Raw genomic sequence first — 24,479 nt, 5'->3', positions numbered from 1 at the left:
TTGAGCTCGGTAATGTATGAAAGAAAGTTGTTTTAGTCTGCCAAAGAAAATTCTGGATCCTTGTGAAAAATCAAACCTTAAATAGACCATTTGATGCTATTGGGGAGCCTTAAAAGCTAGCACGGCAAAGCCAGTGAAGACGTCGATCAAAATATGAATTTATATTTGTATTTTTAGCTAGAATCTTGTGAATGAGTGGATGTGTTTACCCAGAGTTAGTCTCCTCCACTAAGGGCCTGTTTACATGAGTGAGGGTGCCCCTACATAGTAGGGTTACCCTAGCTAGTAGGGTGACCCTTCTCTATTGTAATTATACTGCGTGTTTACATGTGAGGTAGGATGACCCTAGGGGTAGGATGACCCTAGGGGTAGGATGACCCTAGGGGTAGGGTTACCCTACCTGAAAGGTAGGGTGACCCTACTGTGTAGGGACGAGTTTTGCCGCCATTAGCCCATGTAAACGCAAAACCTAGGGCCATCCCTAGGGGTAGAGCTAAGTCCAGTCATACCGCTGACACACAGCGCAGGTATCTCAGTGAAACAAAATGGCGGACAGTGGAACAGCATCCACAGCTAGTGTCAGCTACAAAACAGGTGAAATGTTATATTGGGCTGAAATGTGCTGGCTAGCCAGTTGCAAACGCTGTCTTTCAGCCATTAGAGATATCAACAACAAAGCACAAAGTTGAAAAGAAGGAACTAAAGAAGCGAGTGCCGTAAGAATCGAATTAACCGCCAAAACTTTATCTCCCGCAGTCATTTTGGTTGTTTTCCTTGCTGGGTGACCTGGCTATAGTGTCAGCCCTCGCCCCTAGGGTTTCAAATTACCATGTAAACGCTCGGTATCTTCAACCCTACCGAGTAGGGTAACCCTATCCCCTAGGAGCACCCTCTTCCCATGTAAACAGGGCCTAACTCTGGTTTACCGTCCCTTTCCATGCCACGCATCAAATTAAGCAAAATTCATTTGAGAAGCGTTGAGTGCCAGGTGGAAATTTGAATAATTTGCAGTCATTTCCGCTCTCGAACTACGCAAATATTTCACGTGGTTGTTTTTGCAAAGGACAGCTAAGAAATGTGGAAAGTTTTAAAACGCACGCGTTGAGCTATTGTTCTGAGCATATCAGATCTTTTGTTTTGACGTGTCCTCGTTTCCGTCACTGTCGTGGTTTGCAAGGGGCAGGTGCCCTGCACAGTGCACGCTGCTAAGATAAGCAAAGTTAGCTGAGGCCGACATTTATGCTCGTAACAAAACGAAAAACGGCATCCTACTTTTATTCACCACCGATGTCAATATTTACAATCGTCCTTGTTCTTTTCATGTTCTCATTTGACGATCAAATGGAGATATATATATATATCTATTGGCTTTGCCTTTTGGCTACCTTGCGATTGAGCACTCTACACTGGGGTTGCCATGCACTTAGCCTTCGGGCGAAGCTCATCACCTTAGTTGTGATTTGAGCACTCGCGCATGGCAACGTGTCTGCACTTGGTCCCACAAGTGTAGCGCCCAGGCAATGGTTTATTCCAGAGCTTGGCCCAGTGTATCCACTGCACACTCCGGAACCATTGCACTCCGGTTCCGTTAAGTATATATGTCGTCCGGCCGTTGCAGCACTGACCATTGCACTAATGGGTCCGTGGCCGGGGGCGCCTGAAAAACAAAAAAAAAAAAACACTCCGGTTCCGTTAAGTATATATGTCGTCCGGCCGTTGCAGCACTGACCATTGCACTATAGGGTCCGTGGCCGGGGGCGCCTGAAAAACAAAAAAAAAAAAACTGATGAGACCCACATAGGTCGAAACAGTGTGCACTGTCTGCAGTTATATATATATATATATTTTATTTTGATAACCCAAGCTCATGACCAGACGAAAAAAAAACACCCTTTATCTTTCTTACAGTCATGTTTGTTGATATTTAGGACACCTATTTAAAGTTTAAATTTACTTATATTTAACTTATATGTATATATATTTTATTTTGGATATAATTCATGATGTAATTCTTTTTCTAACTATTAAGCAATTCAACCAGTCTCCTTATTTATTTGCTGAATGATTTACACGACTCTGAATGTGTAAATAACTAGTATATTTATCTTTAAATTTCTTTAGGTTAAGTAACTGGTATATTTAGTATATAAGTAGTGTCCCCAATTAGTTTTTACACTTGTAAAGCTAAATACATTGACACTTGAATAAAGTTTTCTTCTTCTTTCTTTACTGATACCAAGTGGCCTATAGTCAGTAGCACTTGTGGAAAGTATCTATTGGTGTATAAAAGGTAAAACTTAAAATTGATTAATTTTCGTGGTTAAGGACGGCATTACAGTATTACTTCCTTAAAATTATAAGATGACTTTCGTTAAGAAAGCACTATAAATGAAAAGCTCAGCTGACAATTTTCCTCAAAAAATGCGAAGAAAATTGAGTCCGTAAACGCATTCTTATATCAAGCGATATTGCTAGATATCATAATATATTATTTACCTACGGTGAAATATAGTGATAAAATCAATTCCCTCGCCCAATCTTTTTCATCAAAAGAGTCTCGTGTAATGCGAGTTTGGGAGTTTTGAAAATTAATTCAAGCATGTATTCCACGTTCCTCTTTCGGCTCTGTTTGCTCTTGTAGTGAAACAGCAATATTCGCCATTGTCTTCCAGTCTCTGTAACTCATACAAGGAGAGGTTACAACATGAGGGATAAATTTTTGGATCCGATCTATCAATGGATGGGCGATATCTGTATCTTCGATCAGCCCAAACTTTTCCCTTTGGTAATACAAGGGTGTCCCTCGCAACAGCATCAGAGGAAAAGCGACGAGCGAGCCATCCATCGTCTCTTGAAGCTTCAGTATAGTCTGCTGAAAACTCTCGACGGTTTGCAGGGGCAAGCCAAAGATGAGGCTGACTTCGTGCTTAATTCTACGTTGATGAACAAGGGCCAACTTTTCTAAAACTTTCTCAGCTAACTTGTAAGTGTTGGCATTACGCACTCGCTCAATATGCAACAGCTCTTCGGGGTCGAGCGTTTGAACACCAAACTCCAGAACCACTTCAGCTCCTGTGGTTTTGCCAAGCGACTCAACCTGATCTAAAAATGTCTTCGTGACTCTTTCAGGCCTACACTGCAGGCTGATTTTTCCAGAAAATCTGGCGCGTTCTAGAAAGTCAAGTACCATGTTCCCGTTCAGCGTGTTAAAGGTGGGATCAAGCACAGCGAGATCCCGGACATTATTGTCGACGAACCATTCGATTTCCGACAGAATCCGATCCCTTTGCGAGTGCTGGATTTTAGTCCAGCTCTTATTAACCGACGAAGAAGGCGATGGATCTCTGTGCTGGCAGAATGAGCAGCTGTAAGGACAGCCACGGGTCGTTTCCCAGCGCATGAACTGCTGAGGCTCCAGCGTTCCGTCGAGGAAAGGCGACGAAAGCTCGGATAATTTGGTGGACGTGTGCAAGCCCTTGTCTGGAGTATTTGCTAAGTGGACCCCTAGGATATTTTCCTTCCCTTGGGCTAGTTCTAACACAGCTTGTTCGGCATATCCCCGTATGAATACGTCTCCTTCCGGGTAGTACTTCTCTAGCTGCCCTTTTCCGACGTAAGACACTTGAGGACCTGCAATAACAATCCCACCAGGGTAGTCATAATATTTCAGCTCCTTTACAATCGTTCTGAGGAAAGGCTCATTCCAAACAAAGCCTCTAAACATGAGATCATATTTCGAATCATTGTAGTGGCTCCAAATCGTGTCAACGATATTTCTTGCCAACGGATACACTTGTAGTTCTTGAGCGATATTATAGGTGTGTGCATTGTACTCGATTTTGTTGTGGTTCAAATGGCTGATTATACTCGCCACACCAAGCGACAATCGCGGATCCTTAGGCCTAATATGATCGAGACTTATCAGTATTGGAATTCTAGATCGTAGCATTTGCTTTCCTGGGCTCCTGGTTCAATGCATTCGTTGAAACGAACTACGATTTAAACCGACGACTCTAACGATTTTGTTTTTCCATGGCGTCATTTGATTTCATTACTCGGAAAAAGCGGAAGTAACGCGCGCGAGCTCCTCGAAGGTGCAATAGCTGCCACAGGCAGACCAATATCATTGAAAGGCTGTGAGTGGAAGCCGAGAGCATTGTTGACAACTCATTACGTCCACAGGCCAGTACTAAATGATGATAGGAATTCCGGGTAATGATCGGATTCACAAGGAAAAAGGACCATTCCTATGCCCACTTAAGACTCTCCATTTTATTCCCGAAAAAGATGGCCGTCGCTCAAAAAGTAGACTTTAATAAAAGGAAACCGAAAGCATGAATGCAGGCCCCTTAACTAATCACCGCCGCTCATTACATCATCGGCAGCTACTCAGGGAAAATATATTGAAAGCCCAATGTCAAAGCCGAAAAATGGAAGATTTTAAGCACGAAAACCGAAAAGATCTAATGTAAAAAATATGGCCAAAATCCCGCCGAAACCTGACCCAATAGGCAATTTTCGATATACTTAAATTTAAACTTGGCTCCAACGCTTGAGAAATAAAACAAAAGAAATCATATCGAGCATTAAGCATAAATTTATTTCTTTTGTTGATTCCCCTAAGACCTGGAGCCATCTTTGTTAGTGCAGCACTCCCACTTTAGTGATTTCCTTTTGCGTTCCTGATTACATTTTTTGCGTTTTGCACACGCGTTTTCCTATTATTTTTCGCATTTTTGCACTCACGTTGATTTATATTCTGTTCGTTTTTTTTGCATAATTTTGCTTTGTTTAATTTTATTTTGTATAAGCTTCTCGGTAAAAATTCAGCACTAGAGTATCAAAGTTCTTGAAATCAACGTCGATTCCTTCATTGCGATCAGCACACAGTTTTTTCCGTTCTTCGTGCCACAAATCATACGACGTTTGTAAGTGTTTTTCCTTGCCCCATTGCTTTTCCTCTGCTGTTTACGTTTTTCTATTCTTTCTACTCGTCTTTGTAATAATTTGCAATTATTTGTTCCTTTATTAGCAACCGCGATCGACCGTGATGTAACAAAGTTAAACTGTGCTCGTTGAAACCGGACTTGTTGGCATTTACAATCTTAATATACCTATAATAGCCTATTCCTTCTCTTTTCATTGTTTTCTTAACGACGAAATCATTGCCTGTTTGAAGCTAACTTTCAAAGGGCCATTACGCATAGGGATTCAATAATAACTGCCAATATGACGATGTGCACGAGTTTAACCATCCTGGGGTCGTCAATTCTTGGGAGCTTGTTGCTTTCGGACATTTGCGACAGGGTGTAGCCTTGCCTCCCCTGTCCGGCCCCCCCCCTCCTTACTCCCTCGAGAGTAGAGGAGGGTCGGCTATAGTTCACCTGGTGAATAGTGAGTTGTGTAACTTTCGCTGCGGGATAAACAGTCATTCGCAGCTTTATTTCCTATTTCAAAAATGACTTGTCGCAGCGATAATTTCGTTGAAATTTCTGATATGAATTTTGATAATGAATTTTGGAGATTTTTGTATTCCTAGGTCCAAGTTCAAAGTTTTGTGCAAAGTTTTTACGCTTCTATGGTACCGGCGATGTTGGGTTATATCGTGCGAGAACATGCAAATTTAAACTTATGCCGGAATATATGCAAGGTTCACCAGCCGCCGATAAGAACGTCATTTGCATTTCACAATACAAGCAACTTGGTAAATAGTTAGAATAGCATCATAGCTAGGCTGTAAAATGTTAGTGTAGCGAGAAGGATTCGGTGGAACAATACGGGGAATTATGGTCTTGAGGTTAACGATTCGTGCTTGGAGCTGGTACATGCGATGTTTGGAAATTCATCCGTGGAAAACACAGCTTATATCGACAGGTAGACTTTGACCCTTAAATCACTGATCGTATGTAACAGCTTGAATTTTAAGGAAAATTTTAAAACACCTGGGTAGAATTTATGGTGTTTCAGCAACTTGGTTGTCGAAAGCGCTTATCGATCTTTGGGCCCACTTTCCCAACCAATGTTTGGCAATTTAGCTGGGATTACGTACGTTTTATCGAACGCAAGGTAATTAAATCTTTGTCTTGACATCACAATAATTCGTCGAGTCGTATGTATTTTTCAAACCACAGGCATTTATTTTTCTAATTTCTCATACATTTACCACTGTTCTACTTTAAGGTTTCTCTAAATCTACCCAGTTAAGTTTTTTCATTATCCCGGAATTTTTAGCTTGCTTCGAAATTTGTTGTGGGTACGAGAACGTCGTCGCTATGAAAAATTTGTTTTTGATTCGTAAAACGGAACCTAGCTTATCATGACTGAATTCGGTCAATAATTGCGCTCATGGTCCTCTTTGCGAATTTCATGCGAAGTCCATGATTTTGGATACAAAGTTATCTTTATCAAGAGAATATAAACTGTATATCTATGAGACAGGCGATAACCTAAACAAGGATCAGTTTCAGATCCTTACAATATCTCAAATATTATCGATCAACTCGACTGAGCTAAGGTAATTTTCCGGTTTACTCTATTAAGCCATCCTTTAGTCTTCATCAATAGTATTTAGAAATGTTACTTGGCCTCTTTGAACATCAGAGTGGATGGGACACCAAAATATATAGTATATTTTCCAATGTTCGAGAACTGTACTACAAAAATCGGTCAAATTTGCTTTAATTTCGTAATCTGCGTGAGGTAACGAGCGAGCCCTTTGAGCGGCGTCGAGAAAACTCTCAAGGAGAAATGGTTGCTAAAGGAAGAACATCTGCTCGTTATTTTTAGCCTTCCTTTGTTTCAAAGAAAAAATTTGGATATATCAACAAAGTTGAAATGGTAAATTGGCCACCGTAATGATTACAAAAGCTGACGTTTCGAGCGTTAGCCCTTCGTCGGAGCGAAGTAGTTGACCTGTCGGACTTGCCTCGCTTACCTGGTTTTCTTGCCTGCTGACAAGCGGTAGTTATACGTGGTATGTGCAAGATTCCGCACGGCGAATATATTCGATCGGCCGGACAGACGGAAGATCTGGGATGAGTGACAAAGCGAAGGGGAGGGGAGAGGGGGAAGGGGGAGAAAGCTAGAAACAGCTCTCCCCTCCTCTTCGCTTTGTCACACGTCCCAAATCTTACACCCGTCCAATGTGGCGAACGAACATATTCGCCCCGCTGAATCTCGCGCATACCAACTACCGCCTGCAAGCAGCTACTGGCTTACTTGACTAAACATAACTGCCCATTCACTGAAGGAAACCTGATACAACGGCTACAGACAGAAGCATTTAGCGACATTTTCTTGTATGTTCTTGGAATTGAGTTAATCCGGAATAGAGGTATCACAAAAGAGGTGTCACTTTGGTTGTGGCTCTATCAGGCCGCAGATTTTTTTTTCCTTTTTTTCCTTTTGTTGCATTTTCGTTCACAAAAGAACTCAGAAAACTATTACGCTGAATAGTATTTTGATAATTTTCAGTATGTCTCAAAAAAAGTCTGACGTTAATTTATATTTTTGACAAAGTTATTCTACTTTACTTAAATATCATACATACATACGTAGACGAGTACGCTTAATCACCCATGCTTGCCCCAGACCCCCAATGCAAAAGAAGTGGTTGATTTAAAAAAGTCTCAAAAAATAGCCAGAAGGTGACGAAGAAGGAGAATTAAGAAAAGGTGACTCAAAAGAGGCTGGTAACGAAAATAACTTGGTGCTCACATTTAATTAGCTCCTTTTTGTTTCCAGGAGCCCTTCTTGGAGCTGGAGACTTCATCGCACAGCAATACGTAGAGAAAGTTCCATTGCGAGAGCATGATTTTGTGCGTACAGCCCGAATGGCAGCTGTCGGAACTGTAGTGATCGGCCCGATATTCCACGTGTGGTACGCACAACTTGACAAAAGATTTGCTCGCAAAAGCCCCGGAAATGCCATTCGGAAAATGACAGTGGATCAAAGCATCTTGGCGCCTGTGTTTCTTGTTTTATTTTACGGCGCTGTCGGAATTGTTGAACGTCGTACCATCAAAGAGATTAGTGACAAAATCTGCGAGGAATTCTATCCCAACATGGTTGTGAACTATCAAATCTGGCCAGCTGTTCAGTTCTGTAACTTTTATTTTTTCCCCGCGCATCTTCGAGTGCTGGTTGTAAATGTTGTGTCACTGTTTTGGAATACATATCTGGCATGGACTTCTCACAAGGAGTTGGAACATTCCACGAAATAGTGTTATCTGTCCGAGAAGTTTTCTTTTGGAGGGGAAGAGGGGGGCGGTGGGGGACAGTGGGGAAGCGACCAGATGAAGATGTTGAGAATCATGCATTTTGGCTCCGAAAAAAACGCTGATAGTTTCGATCAATTGCATTTGTGTGGTGACAAGGGGTTGTTTTTATACTATTTTGGTGGTCGAGGCGGACCTTCAATTCAAATGATCTCTTTGAGGTTTAAATCGATCCAAGTTTCATATAACTCATGGATCATTTATGGGCCGCTATTCAAAACTTTCAATTAAGATGTTGTATTCTTTCTTCCAAAATTCTCCTTGAATCAATTTTTTACGTGCCTCACCGATGAATTCTAAGTTGTATCAGTCCCTCAATGAGTGTCAGGCAACACTTACATCTGTCTGGGGTCGTTAGGGAAACTTCTTCCATTAGCTGGGAGATGTCAAACCTTTCTGGAGGCATTTTCATCTTCAATATTTGCCAGGAAAGGCGCAGCTAATTCGTGTATCTTTTCTTATTGCTTATTTAAAGTGACTGTCACTATTTATTGTTATTTTCTGCAAGCTTGCAAATAGTTCGACAGCGTAATTTTGAGGAATTCTAGTTTTCACGTTATTTATAACTCTTTCCATAAACAGTTACATGTTGTGGATTTTAAGTAAACGAATATGGTTGAAACTGTAGATAAACAATCAAAAAGAAACACGATTGACTTGCGGTCGCCTTTCTGTAGTAATTGCTCTAAAATGCAAACGAGAAAAAAATTTGCTTCCAAATCACGTAATCTTGACATTTAAGAAATACGAACATATATATCATGTCATATTCACCATAATGACGATTAACTGTACATCGATCGTACACAGTGAATTTGGAATTCATGTTTTCTTACAAGGGTGTGAGTCCGGCATCAGTTGGGCAGTAATGCAAGTATTTATTTGCCTCTAATAAGCAGTTGACAATTGAGACAGTCCCAGATCGCTTGAGTAACTTAGCTATACTCTAGAATAAATGTGACAATTGCCATGTCAGAGCTTTTGACAATAAAAAACGCTGCTCTTACCACATTGCAAGAATTACACAGAACAAGACTACCTTAGTAGCTTGTGCTGCATGTGCACTTGAGTGTTTGGACAAAAGTCACCCTGAAGTTACCAAGTTCTGGACCATTCAATGTAGTCCCGAATTTTCTGTCTTACAACGGGTTTTCATCAAATTGCAAGGCTTTGAGGGTCAAGTGACAAATTTTTCCAAGATCTAAGGCTGCTAAAATATTTGCATCGAGAAAGAGTTTTATAATGTAATAATATTTCAAAGTGTGCGATCGCCCGTGTGATGGTAATCCTGAGAAAGACTGTTGGTGGTGGTGATTGAAGTTTCGACAAACTGTACGGAAGTCATCATGAGAGTCAAGTGAATAGTTATTGTCAGTAAAATGTTCTTACTCCAGTTCGGTCATGATTTCCGGGTCTGTTTTGATCCGTCGGCACTAACTACTTTCAACGACGTCCTCTGGAAAGCTGGTTTACCAAATTAGCACAGACTGCCCTCAACTGCATTTTAACATTATTATAATACATTGTAGTCACCATCTGTCTTCTCATTGGCTAAACGCCCACAGTTTTAATTCTGGGAAACAGCGCAACCTACAGATTATTCACTAATCTGTACCCACAGATTAGTGAATAATCTGTAGGTTGCGTGCGCGATGCATGCTTTCCGGTGGAGCAATGTCAAGTTTATGGATAGCGAAGTAAGAATGGCTTCTCGATTCGCTTCATCGACCCAACGAGAAATTAAGAAATTACTTGAAGATAAAGATTTGGAAAATACCTAAAGATCGACAAAGGTGGCGAAGGAACAGTTCTACGAATACCTTAAAGAGAAAAATATCCAGGAGCCACATGACAGAAAGGAATTAGCTCAAGTGAAAATTTGTTTATCACACAGTTGTACATTTTTAAGTTTTCGAAAATAAACTGTGTTCGCTGCGATAATGCGTTTGGCGCTATTTCCTTTAAAACAGTGTATAATAAAACAATTATTGGATTCGGTTTTTGTGATATCCGGAATAATGAAGGTCTCGGTCAGTGTTATCAGCCTCAGTCTTCGGCTTCGGCAAATAACGCTTACCTCGACCTTGATTACTCCGGATATCACAAAAACCGAATCCAATGATTGTTTACAAACGAACCGGACAGAATGACCTAACGTTACTTACGCCACTTGAGTGTTACAGCCAATAGCATCACAGCAAAACTGACCAATCATTTTACACCAACTGGACTAACAACATTCTATTGACAACAACTATTCACTTGAGTCTAATGATGACTTCCACACAGGTTGTCAAACGTCAGTCGCCACCACCAAAGCAGTCCCTCTCAGGACTACACTCACCCGGACAATCGCACTACACTTTCACATGTTACCCCCGGGTTCAAACCATTTACTGTGAAATAATATTGTTTTGGAATCATACAGGTTAGAGTTTGATAATATAACGCGTCAAACGCGATCTCACTGAACATCTTGTTCCTCTATGGCGACTATGATGTACTCCTTTAACGATAACTTAGTAAAGTATAAAGGATTTGCGCTACCTTTAGGCCTTGAAATTGACGTATTTTTCGCGGCACCTGTGTACGCTCAAATTCATACCCTAAAACTCTCCTGGTGCCATATTATAAAGAGTACTTGGTGTTTAGGAGATTAATCTTTCCTCCCTTACATGTTTTGAAACAATTCACGACGTCTTCAATAACTCAAACGAGAGAAGGAGAAAATAACAAGCTGTTTCAAGCTCGTAACGAGTGAGAGACAAGGAAAGTATTTGAGTTCCCTTTCGAAAAATCGTATCTTGTTCCTTTCAAATTCACAGCGGGTGCTGTTAGTTCTGATCAGCTTGCAACAGCATCCCTCTGAAAAATCACAAAGCTTGAGCTTCGAATCCTTCATTGTTCGGGATTTTCTCTACACAAGGTGTTGCCGGGCTGAGGTTAATCATGAAATCTATAACAAAAACCTTCTGTAAGTGAGTTTGTATTTCCACACGATAACAAAGTAACTCAAAGAGATTACAACAACTTGCCAACTCAATCGTTGTACCTAACTCGTGCAAAAACTGGCCCTAAACGGAGGACTTCGTGAAGGAAAAATCCAACTCAAACCAAAAAAAAATAAAGACCTAAGAATCTACTATAAACACTGAAAAATGTATTGGTAACATACTGCAAAGTTCAGTTTGCCTAGGAACTACTTCGGTGCTGTAAATAAGCAAGAAGGAAAATTACAACCACAAAATGAATTACACTTTTCAATGAAAATGAAACAACTGTAAGACTCATACTGAAAAAAACCACCAACACGACCTAATAGCGGAAAAAGCTGCTTCGCTCTACAAATACCCATAGCCCCGAGAAAAATTCAATCGGAAGTCTATTCTGCAACACACCGTGGTACATTTCGTACAATACATTAAGAAAAGTTTTTGATACCAAAGTTTAAAATGAGCAATTTCGCCCTAAAGGCCTAACAAAACAACTGTTTTTTTCACTAACAGTCAAGCTATACTGTCTAAGATACTCAAGAAGTTCTCGTCGCCGGAGAGGTTGGATACAAATCGTTGCCAAAAAGTCGTCAGCAAGGATCTCGTCTTTTCTGCAAACAGGTAAAAGTATCAGAAACGTAAATTCAAAGCATTAATTTTGACATAGGTTTAAATGCATTCCTAAAGCATTAAACTTGTGTTGCACACCAATGTTTGTAGAAGTATCAGAGATCCTTGGGGTCGGCGCCGAACAAGCCAATTTTCCGTTGACTCATTTTGATATACATTGAACACAGACTGAAATTCATCTCGTGTCATTACGTTATCATTGAACAACCTTGGAGACGTTCTGGTTAAAGTCTTCCATTAAACTTGGATATCATTTCGCGGCTCATTTCAAATTATACGTTGTGATTCCGTAACTAAAAACATATCATCTTTGAAGACATAAGAGCCATTCCAGTTACCTGCTCTCTCACTAAAACTGACAGGCATAAACATATACCGTGGCAAGATAACTTACTAAAAGATTCAAACGTGGGTGACTTTCCACGTGAAAGTGAACGTGGAATAAATTTTCTTTTTTTAAAAATCATCTCTTGGTTGAAGTCTACACCTACTTCCTACAAACATGCTCTGGGCTTACTTTAAAATACATCATTAATTAATATTGACCTACTTACATTCGACAATATCCAAGACTGTTATCTTTAATTTAATTCAAGTCTGATGTCGTCCCCAATGAGTACGAAGGGTGCCCAGTACTGCACCTCGCTGAACTTTCCAGACTCTTTCATGCTCTTCATAGCTTGGTTAAGAGCTTCACTGGCCAGCTTCTCAGTGACCAGTTCTTCATAGAAATATTTCATAAACTCAAGAGTAGCCTCGTCGTCAATCGCCCACAGCGACACAAGAACAGAGCGAGCACCTGCACCTAAAAACGCTCTTGCAATTCCAACCACTCCCTCGGCCTTAATCTCTCCACGAGCACTGTGACAACAACTCAGCACAACCAGCCTTGCTCGTATGCGAGTATCCAGCACATTCTTCATTGTTAGAATAAAATCCTCCTCTTGAAAGGGCTGTGATGAGCAGGCACTTCGTGGCGCCAAAGCAATTTCGCCTGTTTTCATTGAGCCATGTGCTGCAAAGTGCACCAACGTAACAGAGGGAAGTCGTCTCAATACCTCATCTTTTTTTGCTTCTTCGCCAATAAGAGGATCAGCGCCAAGGATTCTCCCGATCATCGCTACTTCTTTTCTTGCACATGGCAGTTGATGGAGCTTCTTCCCCTTGAGAAGAACCTCCTCCAGACATGGATCACCCACGAGTAAAGCACCCTTGTTACTGTGGAAGTCGTCTGGGTAATCGTTAATCAACCTCAGAGTAGTCAGAGATGGAATCGTTCGAACTCGAAAAGAGTCACAGAGATAGTTTGACTCAGAATTCATTAATGCTGCAAAAGGGACTAACCACAACGAGCTCTCAGGAACAAAGATAACTTGATTGCCATTGATGAGATCAGCAATCGGCTCAATGATAACGTCATACAACCTCCGCAAAGCTGTGTTCGGTGAGCATTTAGGAAAGATATCAGCATGACCTGACCTTTTCTTCATCGATTCCTCATTGCAGGGCTCATCGAGAGAACGATTTTCGCATTTAATAACACCTCTTTTACACTCTCTTGACACTGTGTTTACTAAGCTTTCAATAAAAGTATTGGCGTCTTTGAAGAGGTCATAATTACTTATCTCAATACTTCTTAATTGCATATCTTGAGCACTGTTAACAAACCAATAGTATATCTTGCGTTCCGTATCATCTACCGCCATAAAAACTGTATTTGATGGAGCACCGCCTGCAAGAACATCGAAATCACAAGCGGGTGGTGTGCGAGGCTGAAGTTGTGTCTCTCCCGCCCCATAATTAAAGCAAATAAGGTCATTGAGCGCCTGTGCACGTCCTTGTTCAGCAAATAGAAGTGCATCCAAAACTTGATTTTGTTTTAAATGAACACGCCACAAAGAATTATATGCGTTCCTTTGCATGTTGCGGTAGCTAATCTTCCAATCATCTTTCAAACGTAAACTAGCTCGGATAGCATCACAGATTAGCACACAAGAATGAAAGAGGTTGGCAGCTCTTTCTAGGTCGCCCAACCTCCAATACTCATTGCCAAGATTGTGGTAGCTCGTTGCCTCTCCAGCCTTGTCTCCCACTTCTTTGGCAATTTTTAGATCACGTTCATGATACTGGATGGCTCTTTCGAAATCTCTTAGGCTGTGATAAGCATTGCCGAGATTACAGTAACTCATTCCCTCTCTAGCCTTGTCTCCCACTTCTTTGGCAATTTTTAGATGACGTTCATGATACTGGATGGCTCTTTCGAAATCTCCTAGGCTGTGATAAGCATTGCCGAGATTACCGTAACTGTTTCCCTCTCCAGCCTTGTCTCCCGCTTCTTTGGCAATTTTTAGATGACGTTCATGATACTGGATGGCTCTTTCGAAATCTCCTAGCCTGTTATAACCATTGCCGAGATTAGCGTAACTCATTCCCTCTCCAGCCTTGTCTCCCACTTCTTTGGCAATTTTTAGATGACGTTCATGATACTGGATGGCTCTTTCGAAATCTCCTAGGCTGTGATAAGCATTGCCGAGATCACCGTAACTGTTTCCCTCTCCAGCCTTGTCTCCCACTTCTTTGGCAATTTTTAGATGACGTTCATGATACTGGATGGCTCTTTCGAAATCTCCTAGGCGTCGATAAGCATTGCCGAGATTACCGTAACTCACTCCCTCTCCAGCCTTGTCTCCCACTTCTTTGGTAATTTTTAGATCACGTTCATGATACTGGATGGCTCTTTCGAGATCTCCTAGGCTGTCATAAGCATTGCCGAGATTACAGTAACTCTTTCCCTCTCCAGCCTTGTCTCCCACTTCTTTGGCAATTTTTAGATGACGTTCATGATACTGGATGGCTCTTTCGAAATCTCCTTGGCGTCGATAAGCATTGCCGAGATTACAGTAACTCTTTCCCTCTCCAGCCTTGTCTCCCACTTCTTTGGCAATTTTTAGATGACGTTCATGATACTGGATGGCTCTTTCGAAATCTCCTAGGCTGTGATAAGCATTGCCGTGATTACCGTAACTCTTTCCCTCTTCAGCCTTGTCTCCCACTTCTTTGGCAATTTTTAGATGACGTTCATGATACTGGATGGCTCTTTCGAAATCTCCTAGGCTGTGATAAGCATTGCCGTGATTACCGTAACTCTTTCCCTCTTCAGCCTTGTCTCCCACTTCTTTGGCAATTTTTAGATGACGTTCATGATACTGGATGGCTCTTTCGAAATCTCCTAGGCTGTGATAAGCATTGCCGAGATTACAGTAACTCATTCCCTCTCCAGCCTTGTCTCCCACTTCTTTGGCAATTTTTAGATGACGTTCATGATACTGGATGGCTCTTTCGAAATCTCCTAGGCTGTGATAGGCATTGCCGAGATTACAGTAACTCTTTCCCTCTCCAGCCTTGTCTCCCACTTCTTTGGCAATTTTTAGATCACGTTCATGATACTGGATGGCTCTTTCGAAATCTCCTAAGCTGTGATAAGCATTGCCGAGATTACCGTAACTGATTCCCTCTCCAGCCTTGTCTCCCACTTCTTTGGCAATTTTTAGATGACGTTCATGATACTGGATGGCTCTTTCGAAATCTCCTAGGCGTCGATAAGCATTGCCGAGATTACAGTAACTCTTTCCCTCTCCAGCCTTGTCTCCCACTTCTTTGGCAATTTTTAGATGACGTTCATGATACTGGATGGCTCTTTCGAAATCTCCTAGGCGTCGATAAGCATTGCCGAGATTACCGTAACTCATTCCCTCTCCAGCCTTGTCTCCCACTTCTTTGGCAATTTTTAGATGACGTTCATGATACTGGATGGCTCTTTCGAAATCTCCCAGGCTGTGATAAGCATTGCCGAGATTACCGTAACTCATTCCCTCTCCAGCCTTGTCTCCCACTTCTTTGGCAATTTTTAGATGACGTTCATGATACTGGATGGCTCTTTCGAAATCTCCTAGGCTGTGATATGCATTGCCGAGATTACCGTAACTGATTCCCTCTGCAGCCTTGTCTCCCACTTCTTTGGCAATTTTTAGATGACGTTCATGATACTGGATGGCTCTTTCGAAATCTCCTAGGCTGTGATATGCATTGCCGAGATTACCGTAACTCATTCCCTCTCCAGCCTTGTCTCCCACTTCTTTGGCAATTTTTAGATGACGTTCATGATACTGGATGGCTCTTTCGAAATCTCCTAGGCGTCGATAAGCATTGCCGAGATTACAGTAACTCTTTCCCTCTCCAGCCTTGTCTCCCACTTCTTTGGCAATTTTTAGATGACGTTCATGATACTGGATGGCTTTTTCGAAATCTCCTAGGCGTCGATAAGCATTGCCGAGATTACCGTAACTCTTTCCCTCTCCAGCCTTGTCTCCGACTTCTTTGGCAATTTTTAGATGACGTTCATGATACTGGATGGCTCTTTTGAAATCTCCTAGCCTACGATAATCACATCCGAGATTGCAGTAACACTTTCCTTTTAAAGCTTCGTCCCCCACTGCAATAGCATAGAGGAGGACCCTTTGGACAGCTGTTGGAGGTAGGTCTTTGTTGCTTTGTTTCTCCTATGGTTTGAAGTTGGAAATGTTCAAATCATTCATTTACCTTTGTACCTCTTGGCCTACGTATCCTCAACTTCCTTTTTCTAATGGCCAACCATAGGAGCCAGACTTGTGTGTCTATATGGTTGAACTCGATTTATTATACCAACCTCAGCTGGTAGGTGAGGAAATTTCTCTTTGAGTATTTTCAAGACGAAAACTGCTTTTGCACAGTCATCGTCCCTCGAGGTTTATTAATGATAATATCTTTGAAGCTAAGCGTAAACTTAACTTTGGGGTCTAAGAAAATTCCATAATTTAATTCAATCATTTTAAATAGTCAATAGCTCAGAGTAAAAACTAATAAGAGAACAGCGCACGGCTAATGACTTCTGTAAAATACAGCTGCCAAAATGTCATAGATTATAAACACACTTCAGACATCATAGACGTAAGAACTGCTTTCTTATGTCTATGGAAACATCGAACTGGTCCTCTTGCATGGAATCCCATCAATGAAACGTCTTTTTCCATGTTACTTCTTGTTTTCAATGAAATTTTAATGTCGTAACTGTCCACTAACCTCGCTTTTTGCGCTGTATTTTTCATGGCTAATCTTTACTTCTTGTTTCGTTCCTGATTCATCTGTTCCATCAGTTTGCTCACTTACACATTGAGTCCACAAATCAAGTAACATCTTGTTGTTCTCAATCTTTACAAGTTCGAGTCAAAGAATTGTCTCATAAAAGGGGTTTCGGTTCATTTTCTTTTGCACAATGAAAACAAACTTAACCAGGCTCATTCTACCATTCATCCTGATGGAATTAAAAGAAGCCACGAGAGCTAAAAGTAATAAAACCAGAACTATTTCAACTTGTACTACTTCTATCACTAGTAGTGGTAATGGCAGGAGTAGTAGAAGCAGCAGCAGCGGTAACAGCGGCGCTTTCAGCACCACTATATCCTTCAAGATATTTTAAATTCAAACTGCTTACTATAACACTAAAAGCTGTTTTCCGTGAATGCGGTGCGTTAGACTTGAAGAATGTCGTTGATCTTACGTTTAAGGTTACCGTGCACCTTTAGGGGTGTCTCGCGTGCAAGCGATGTAGCGCGTCCGCTTTAAACTGTAGATATCTAAACTCCGGTATCAAATTAAAGCTTATAGGACTGGCTATCAGCTGCAGACTATACCAAAAATTTTGATAAAAATTAATGGTCGAATTTTTCACAACCTGTAAATGCAAGTGCCCGAATCACCTTTTGAACGTTACATGTCAAAGCGAATTTTGTTTTTGCTTATATAATGTGTTCCACCGTTTCCGCGGCCAAAGCACTAAAAAAGGTGTTTGCGATTTGCCATATTCAATCTCAGTGAAAAGTTACAGAACATTTTCGAAATAGGATTAAAAAAATGTGGAGTGATCGTACAAAAATCGCTCTTGAAAAAATTGTATTTAGAAATAAAATATTCGAACACACGTTTTTGTTGTTTATATGTAAAACTAGCGACTGTCAAAATTTGAGAGCAATTGAAGAAATTCCCTTTGACTTGTAGCTCTTAAAAGGTGATTCGGGCGCTCGCATTTATGAGTCGTGAAAAAATTCGACAATTGATTTTTTAAAAAAATTTTGGTATAGTCTGATAGCCAGTCCTATAAGCTTTAATTTGATATGGGGTTTAGATATCTATAGTTTAAACCAGACGCGCTACATCGCTTGCACGCGGGACACCCCTAAAGGTGCACAGTAACCTTAAATACCCCTTAGGCTAGAGACTCTGTGTTCCTTATATTGCATGGTAGACTGTTCCATAATGTGGCACCATTGTATCCAAAGCTTTTTCTGTAATAATTAGTGCACGGCAAGGGAACATTGAGCTTACTTTCAGAGTCCCTGAGGTCATAAGCACAGTCACGCCACGTAAACGTTGAATACAGATACTCTGGAGCTAGCCCGTGCAGACATCTCTACATCACGATGGCTTTATGACTTTCCTGCTGGCGTGCAAGATTTTTCCACCCTAAAAGTTCGAGTAGCTCAGTTGCATCAGCATTATAGTTAGAGAATATCAACATACGGGCTCCTCTATTCCGCAGTTTTTCTTGTAGCGTTTTCCCACAGCTACCCCAAACAATGTCACAGTAATCAAAGTGAGGTTTTATTAAAGCTTGGTAAATGAGATGTACATGTTTTTAATTAATTTTTTTTAAATATAGACTACTGAGCAGTACTTCTGCGAACAATAGTTGTAAAACTTATTTTATTTTCAGACGCGTTTAGTCTAACTGTCGTAGACTTCTTTAGGGAGTTTTACAGGTATAACTAAACGCCTGTATTTATAAGCCAAAGTTACAGGGGCCGATGACCGTAAAGGCTTGGCCGGACTTACGAACAGGAACGGGGGAAGTTGGGAAAATTTGTGAAAAAGTTAACACGTGTAAGGCAAGGTGAGAAAAATAGTTTGGGGGCCACGGTTTTAGCTCTGGAGAAGTCTACGACAGGTAGACGAAACGCGTCGGAAAATAAAAGAAGTTTTACAACTACTGTTCGCAGAAGTGCTGCTCACTAGTCTATGTTTAAAAAACTGTTCAAGTCAACACTAGAGGAAGCCACATGGCGAACAAAACTGGTGACAGTCGCTACGGACCAAAACGCCGCCGATCTTCAGCCTTGTTTGATCCAGAGCTACCACGTCCAGTAAGCAGTTACTCCAGACTCGACCCCACTATCGAAACCATCCTCCAAAGGACAGTTTGAATGCGAGCAGATGCCGAGAAAGCCTACTCCTCTCTCCAAGCTAGAATCAATTTGCTAAAGACTCACGCGGGCCAAGGCACTACTACATCTGGTCTTAGGATCAAGAAAATCCAAGAAGCCAAAGGACATAATGTTGACGAGCTTCAAGCCATATTTGACGACATTGTTCGCGAGGCAGAATTGAAGCTGTTGGAAGCTGCTAAAGATCATCTCTGCGCTGAGGTGAAAGTCCATCAGGAGGCCGTTCGTTTCACTACTGCAAATACCGAAGGGACGATTGCGCGATGGACGGTTGAGCTCCGGAAAACCGATATTTCGGAAGATCAGGTTAGCAGCCTCTGTGTCGCCGCTTCAGCCTTCGCAGAAGAGCTTTCCAAAGACAGTGCAGTCTCTAGAGCTTCTAAAGCTCTTCAAGCGGAGATTGACCGCAAGGAAAAGCATAAAAGTCTTGTTCACATGGACATTAGCGAGGGTTTCGTGCCTTCGGAAACTTCGATCCGAGAGATCGTTCGAAACGAACTCCGTCTTCCTCTGGCACAACAAACCGAGTCCACACAAGTCGACAGCGCAAAGTATCTATCGTCCACTCCGGTCTTCATGGAAAGCAAAATACTAAAACCGGTGCCAAGCGCAATGGTAAAAAATCAGTACCCGCGGAAAAGCCGACCCGAACAACGAAAGGCCAACCAACGCCAAAGGTCAAGATCAAGTTCTAACAATTCTCGAACGCCGTCAAAAGACGCCCGAGGCAAAGGTTCAAGCCACGTAAAATAGACAGACGTTCTACACTCCAGAGATGGTTATTTAAGATGGCAAATCGACCACTATTTGACCTGCTTCCACGAAACTCGGAAATCCACAACTTTACCTCTGTTGAGCTGACTAAGCGGCACTCTAAAGTTCTGGGCCTAGGCCTGAAGTTCAGACCTTCCCTGCGACCTCCGACTGTTCCTCAGTTCGACCAGCAAATTCAAGACTTTTGCCGAAGAGTTTGCCTCCAAGATAAGTTTTCCAAACAACCTCAAAGCAGTGATTTCAATCCCAGATTGTACGTTCCAACTGGCTGGATTCCATTGAGGGAAAACCCAGATCTTAAAGACAAGCTCTTAGCGCTTCGCAAAGAGTTACAAAAGAGCATCACGGCTGAAAAGCCGCACTGGAGAAACAATCTCTCGAAGCAAGCGCGAGAAGACCTCCACGAGTGGAAATCCAATCCTGGCATTAAAATTCTGCCCACGGATAAAAAGCCTGGACCAGCTCTTCTGTCAACGGACTGCGTTGAAGCGGAGATACTCAGACATTTGCATGACGAGCTGTCATACCGCAAAGTCACGCAACAGGATTGGTATGCTAATCGTACTTATGTAATTAATTCTCGCGAAAGGCTCATGTCTATTTACAGCAGATTTATCTCCGCTAATGTTGCTCGCTTTTGCATAGTTTCGATAATTTTATAAACCCGGCTAAGTTCTACATCATCTCTAAAGTTCATAAAGACCCCATGATGGGAAGACCAATTGCTGCTTCCCATTCATATATCACTAGGCCAATTAGTATTTTTGTTGAGGAGCTTATTAAGCCCGTTATACATTTGCCTACGGTCGTTAGGGCTTCTTGTGAGCTTATTCAATTACTTGAGAGCACAGTCTTGCCTAAATCAAGCTGTCTTCTTGTCACCGCGAATTTTCCATCGTTATATCTCAACGTAGACACTAAAAAAGCCTTTGTGGCTCTCGACTTGCTCCTTGGCGAAGAAAGGGCTCCCGAAACTCCACTACTGACTGAGCTTGCCAGAATTGTATTCGACAATAACTATTTATCATCTGAATTCAGTCCGGATATTTTTCACCAAATGTTTGGTATTGCTATGGGCACTCCTTTTGCCGTCACAGTCGCAAACGCTTTATGTATTTCCACGAAAAAGATATTGTGGAACAGTACTCTCAATTTCTCGTGCTCTACAGGCGTTTCATTGATGACTTTTTTGCCATTTGGTGTGGACCCAGGGATACCCTCCTGAAATTTCTTGGTGCTCTTAATACCAAAAATGATCGAATCAAGCTTACTCATTGTCGGTATTAGCGACAGCAGCCTTTTTTTTCTAGATATTTGTCTGTTTAACGATAATTTCCCAAGCGTGCTGCAATTTTCTACGTATCAGAAGGCTCTTAACAAATGTCTCTACATACCATTCGAGTCGTTTCACCCCTCTAGCAACAAGAAAGCTTTTATAAAAGGGGAGCTTATGAGATATGCTAGAAACAGTTTTTCCTTTAAGTCTTTCTTCGAGACTAGGGATCAGTTTTGGAAGCGACTGCGACTTAGAGGCTATCCATTTAAGTTTTTACTGCCGCTGTTTCACGGTATGCGTTACCATGACAGGGAGAAATGGATCTCCCGGCCACCTAAACATAGATCTCGGCCACGCAGGACTCCTGTCTTCAAGACTTCGTTCAACTGCAGTCATGCCCGTATTAAGAAGGTTATCAGTAATATTCTGCCAGACTTATATTGTACTGTGTGTTACAAGAAAACTGCGACAATACGTAATCTATGTAAGTAAGTTTTTTGGGGGCCACGGTTTTAGCTACAACTATGGCCCCCAAAATATTTTTCTCACCTTGCCTTAAGCCTGGTTCACATATTCACATATAGTGCAGACGATAGCACTCGATCGCCAGCGATCGTCTGCGATTATATGTGAACAGCTCTGCGATCGTGTGCGATCGCGATCGCAGGAATAGAACCATGTTCTATTCGTGCGATCGATTGCGATCGTCTCCGATCGAGTGCGATGAATGTGAACAAAGTTCTCTGATCATGCGATTGAAATGTGTCCCATAATGCTATGTTTTCCAGCACTGCAAGCGGCATGATGCCATGACAACCGATTGTTTATCAAGCTTTACTCGTGTATCACACGGTGTTTTGACAAGATGGAAGGCGAAATTGACACGAACAGTCTATGGAAGAAATTAGAAAATACGATTGTTTGTTCAATCGCTTTAGGACTTTCCGCACCCAGAAGCAACATGTCTTCTTCGACCTAGCAGCGAATCTCCGTTGAAGTAGAGACAACAGAAGCAGAATGTTAACACCTATTAAAAGTTCAGCGTCCTTGGCGTCGATGATCGATCGCTGCGACAGGTTGCGATCCTGAACAAGCGATTCGCGATCTTCGGTTGAGTGGTTTCAGCGATTGCGCGATCACCTGCGATCGTCTGCGATTATATGTAAACCTGGCTTTACACGTGTTAAATTTTTCACAACTTCGCCTGTTCCTGTTCGTAAGTCCGGTTAAGCCTTTACAGTCATCGGCCCCTGTAACTTTGGCTTATAAATACAAGCGTTTATACTTGTAAAACTCCCTGAAGAAGTCTACGACAGTTAGACGAAACGCTCACTAGTCTATATTTAAAATTTTTTTTTAAAAATTAAAAAATAAGGTTGATGCTGTAAGATGTAAGATTAAGATTCGTGGTATTTAGACGAAAGTCAGGCTTTTCACTCCCGAGATTGACCACCCCTCTACTTTTTGGCGCTGAGGGCCCTTTAAATCACTTGACAAAAGGCTAACTTTGCGGTACTGAAAATGTATATTCCCGACAAACTTACGGTAAATCAGCTTTTAAGAGGCTTATCTACCTCATTCTTAACATTATGGGTGCTTTAAAACAGTTTTTTTTGAAGTGCGGTTTTTTATTTCCTATTCAATACCATTTTGTAACGGTCCATACCTTTCCCAATCACTACCAAGGATTTTTGGATAGGCACAAGAAACTCCTTTGACACAATTATTTCTAAAAAAGGTTCAAGGTTGCTCTTAGAGCTATTTTTCTGCCAAAATTGATCAGTTGTAAAATATTCTACTTTTTAATGAAACTGCATTTTTAATCATTTTGTTTTCATATAATTCAGTCTAAGAACAAGGAAACTTCAATACTGTACTTACAATTAATTTGAAGCTCATAATGTATAAAAAATATACGCATGAACACAGCTTACCTGACAGAAATTACATGAATATTTCCTGCGAAAATGCTTTCGGGGTAAGAGCTACGGATTATTGCCTGGTCATGAACGTAAACTGTGTATTTTACATTGTTATGATTTGACTTAAGGTTACTTCCCACCTTCAGAGGCCAAAAAACTCGTTTTTCGTTTTTTGGACTAGATTGAAGTTTCTAACCATTGCAAGAAGGTCAACATAAACAAGTAAAGGACCCACGTCGTGTCAATTTCACGGTATCAAAGGAAATATTTGTTTCACATAATATTGTAGTACCAATAGACCACTTTCATAAATGGCTGCCGGATTAATATTCTTTTGTTTCAATTCAAATTAGCCCTTCTGGCCTCGCATGAGATAATGTATTCTTTTGAATTTTGTACTGGAGAACGAGGCCAGAAGGGCTAATTTAAATTTAAACAAAAGAATGTTAATCCGGCAGCCATCTATGAAAGTGGTCCATAGGATCCGGTAAGTAAAATTTACTTAAATATCATGCCAAAGATTCTTTTAGTATTTATGGCTTAATTTGCATTTAACATCACACTGTTACGAGTTTAAGAACGTCCAACCTATAGTCGACCCAAAAGCTGTACTAGATATAATTAATGATATAAACACTCAGTATAAACCGTATTTTACAAACGGGAAAAATACCAGTGAGGTTGGCGAGCTTTTGTGTCAAGGGTGATTTGAACTTGCGTAGATTTGCCTTTATACAGGAAGCTTTGTTTTGCGGTAAATGGTTTGAACCCGGGGGTAACATGTGAAGGTATAGTCACAGATCAGATCAATTGTTCCGACTGCCAAGCCTCCTACATCGGTGAGACTGGCAGAAACCTCACAACAAGACTGACTGAACACAGACGGGCGACGAGGAAAGGTGATGTCAGCAATCACATTGCTGAACACCATCGACTTACCAACCACAACATTGACTGGGACTCTGCGCAATGCCTAACCTACAGCACTGACTATTTTCAACGACTGACTCTGGAAAGCTGGTTTACTAACTTAGAACAGACTCCCCTAAACAGATGTCAACAACTACCCGCCCCATACAAACGACTCATTCACGACATAAACATCACAAACGACCGAAAAAGAACAACCTAACTTTACCGACAGACCGAAACAGACCAATCACGACTGACTTACGTCACTTGAGTCTTACAGCCAATAACATCACGGCAAAACCAACCGATCATTTCACACGAACTGGAATAAAAACATTCTACTGACAACAATCATTCACTTGACTCTGATGATGACTTCC

The 24,479-nt window shown here is 41.4% G+C and overlaps 3 protein-coding genes across 10 annotated transcripts in view; 1 reads left to right on the top strand and 2 right to left on the bottom strand.

Annotated features, from left to right (window-relative positions):
• Positions 1 to 1,259: 1,259 nt before the first annotated feature.
• On the bottom strand, positions 1,260 to 4,043 carry LOC148738231 (uncharacterized). Of its 2 annotated transcripts, none has more exons than XM_088750209.1 (2): positions 2,497 to 4,043; positions 1,260 to 1,761 (listed from the first exon to the last, which is right to left on the bottom strand). In XM_088750209.1, the coding sequence occupies exon 1, from the start codon at positions 3,947 to 3,949 to the stop codon at positions 2,594 to 2,596; it is 1,356 nt and encodes a 451-aa protein (XP_088606335.1). In that variant the 5' UTR covers positions 3,950 to 4,043; the 3' UTR covers positions 1,260 to 1,761; positions 2,497 to 2,593. The 2 variants fall into 2 exon arrangements, with proteins under 2 accessions (XP_088606335.1, XP_088606336.1); XM_088750210.1 differs by having other exon boundaries at positions 1,260 to 1,657.
• Positions 4,044 to 5,645: 1,602 nt separating this feature from the next.
• LOC148738230 (mitochondrial inner membrane protein Mpv17-like) lies at positions 5,646 to 8,932 on the top strand. The gene is made up of 2 exons (XM_088750307.1): positions 5,646 to 5,874; positions 7,744 to 8,932. Exons 1-2 carry the CDS (start codon positions 5,787 to 5,789, stop codon positions 8,220 to 8,222), a joined length of 567 nt encoding a protein of 188 aa, XP_088606433.1. The 5' UTR covers positions 5,646 to 5,786; the 3' UTR covers positions 8,223 to 8,932.
• Positions 8,933 to 9,130: 198 nt separating this feature from the next.
• Positions 9,131 to 24,479, bottom strand: part of LOC148738228 (uncharacterized) — a 33,213-nt gene continuing 17,864 nt past the window's right edge. For 5 of the 7 annotated variants that reach the window (XM_088750153.1, XM_088750151.1, XM_088750152.1 and 2 more), the window contains 3 exons: positions 17,018 to 17,146; positions 12,454 to 16,458; positions 9,131 to 11,880 (listed from right to left, as the gene is read on the bottom strand). In XM_088750153.1, coding sequence (XP_088606279.1) covers positions 12,481 to 16,458; positions 17,018 to 17,146 — 4,107 coding nt within the window. In that variant the 3' untranslated portion in view covers positions 9,131 to 11,880; positions 12,454 to 12,480. The remainder of the gene's footprint in view (positions 11,881 to 12,453; positions 16,459 to 17,017; positions 17,147 to 24,479) is intronic. The other 2 variants (XR_015996983.1, XM_088750154.1) reach the window with 2 other exon arrangements.

The sequence above is a fragment of the Stylophora pistillata genome, chromosome 2 (genome assembly GCF_964205215.1).
Source record: "Stylophora pistillata chromosome 2, jaStyPist1.2, whole genome shotgun sequence".
In the NCBI taxonomy this organism is placed as follows: Eukaryota; Metazoa; Cnidaria; class Anthozoa; order Scleractinia; family Pocilloporidae; genus Stylophora; species Stylophora pistillata.
The sequence above is the reverse complement of the archived record's forward strand: the minus strand, read 5'-3'. Positions and strand labels throughout refer to the sequence as shown.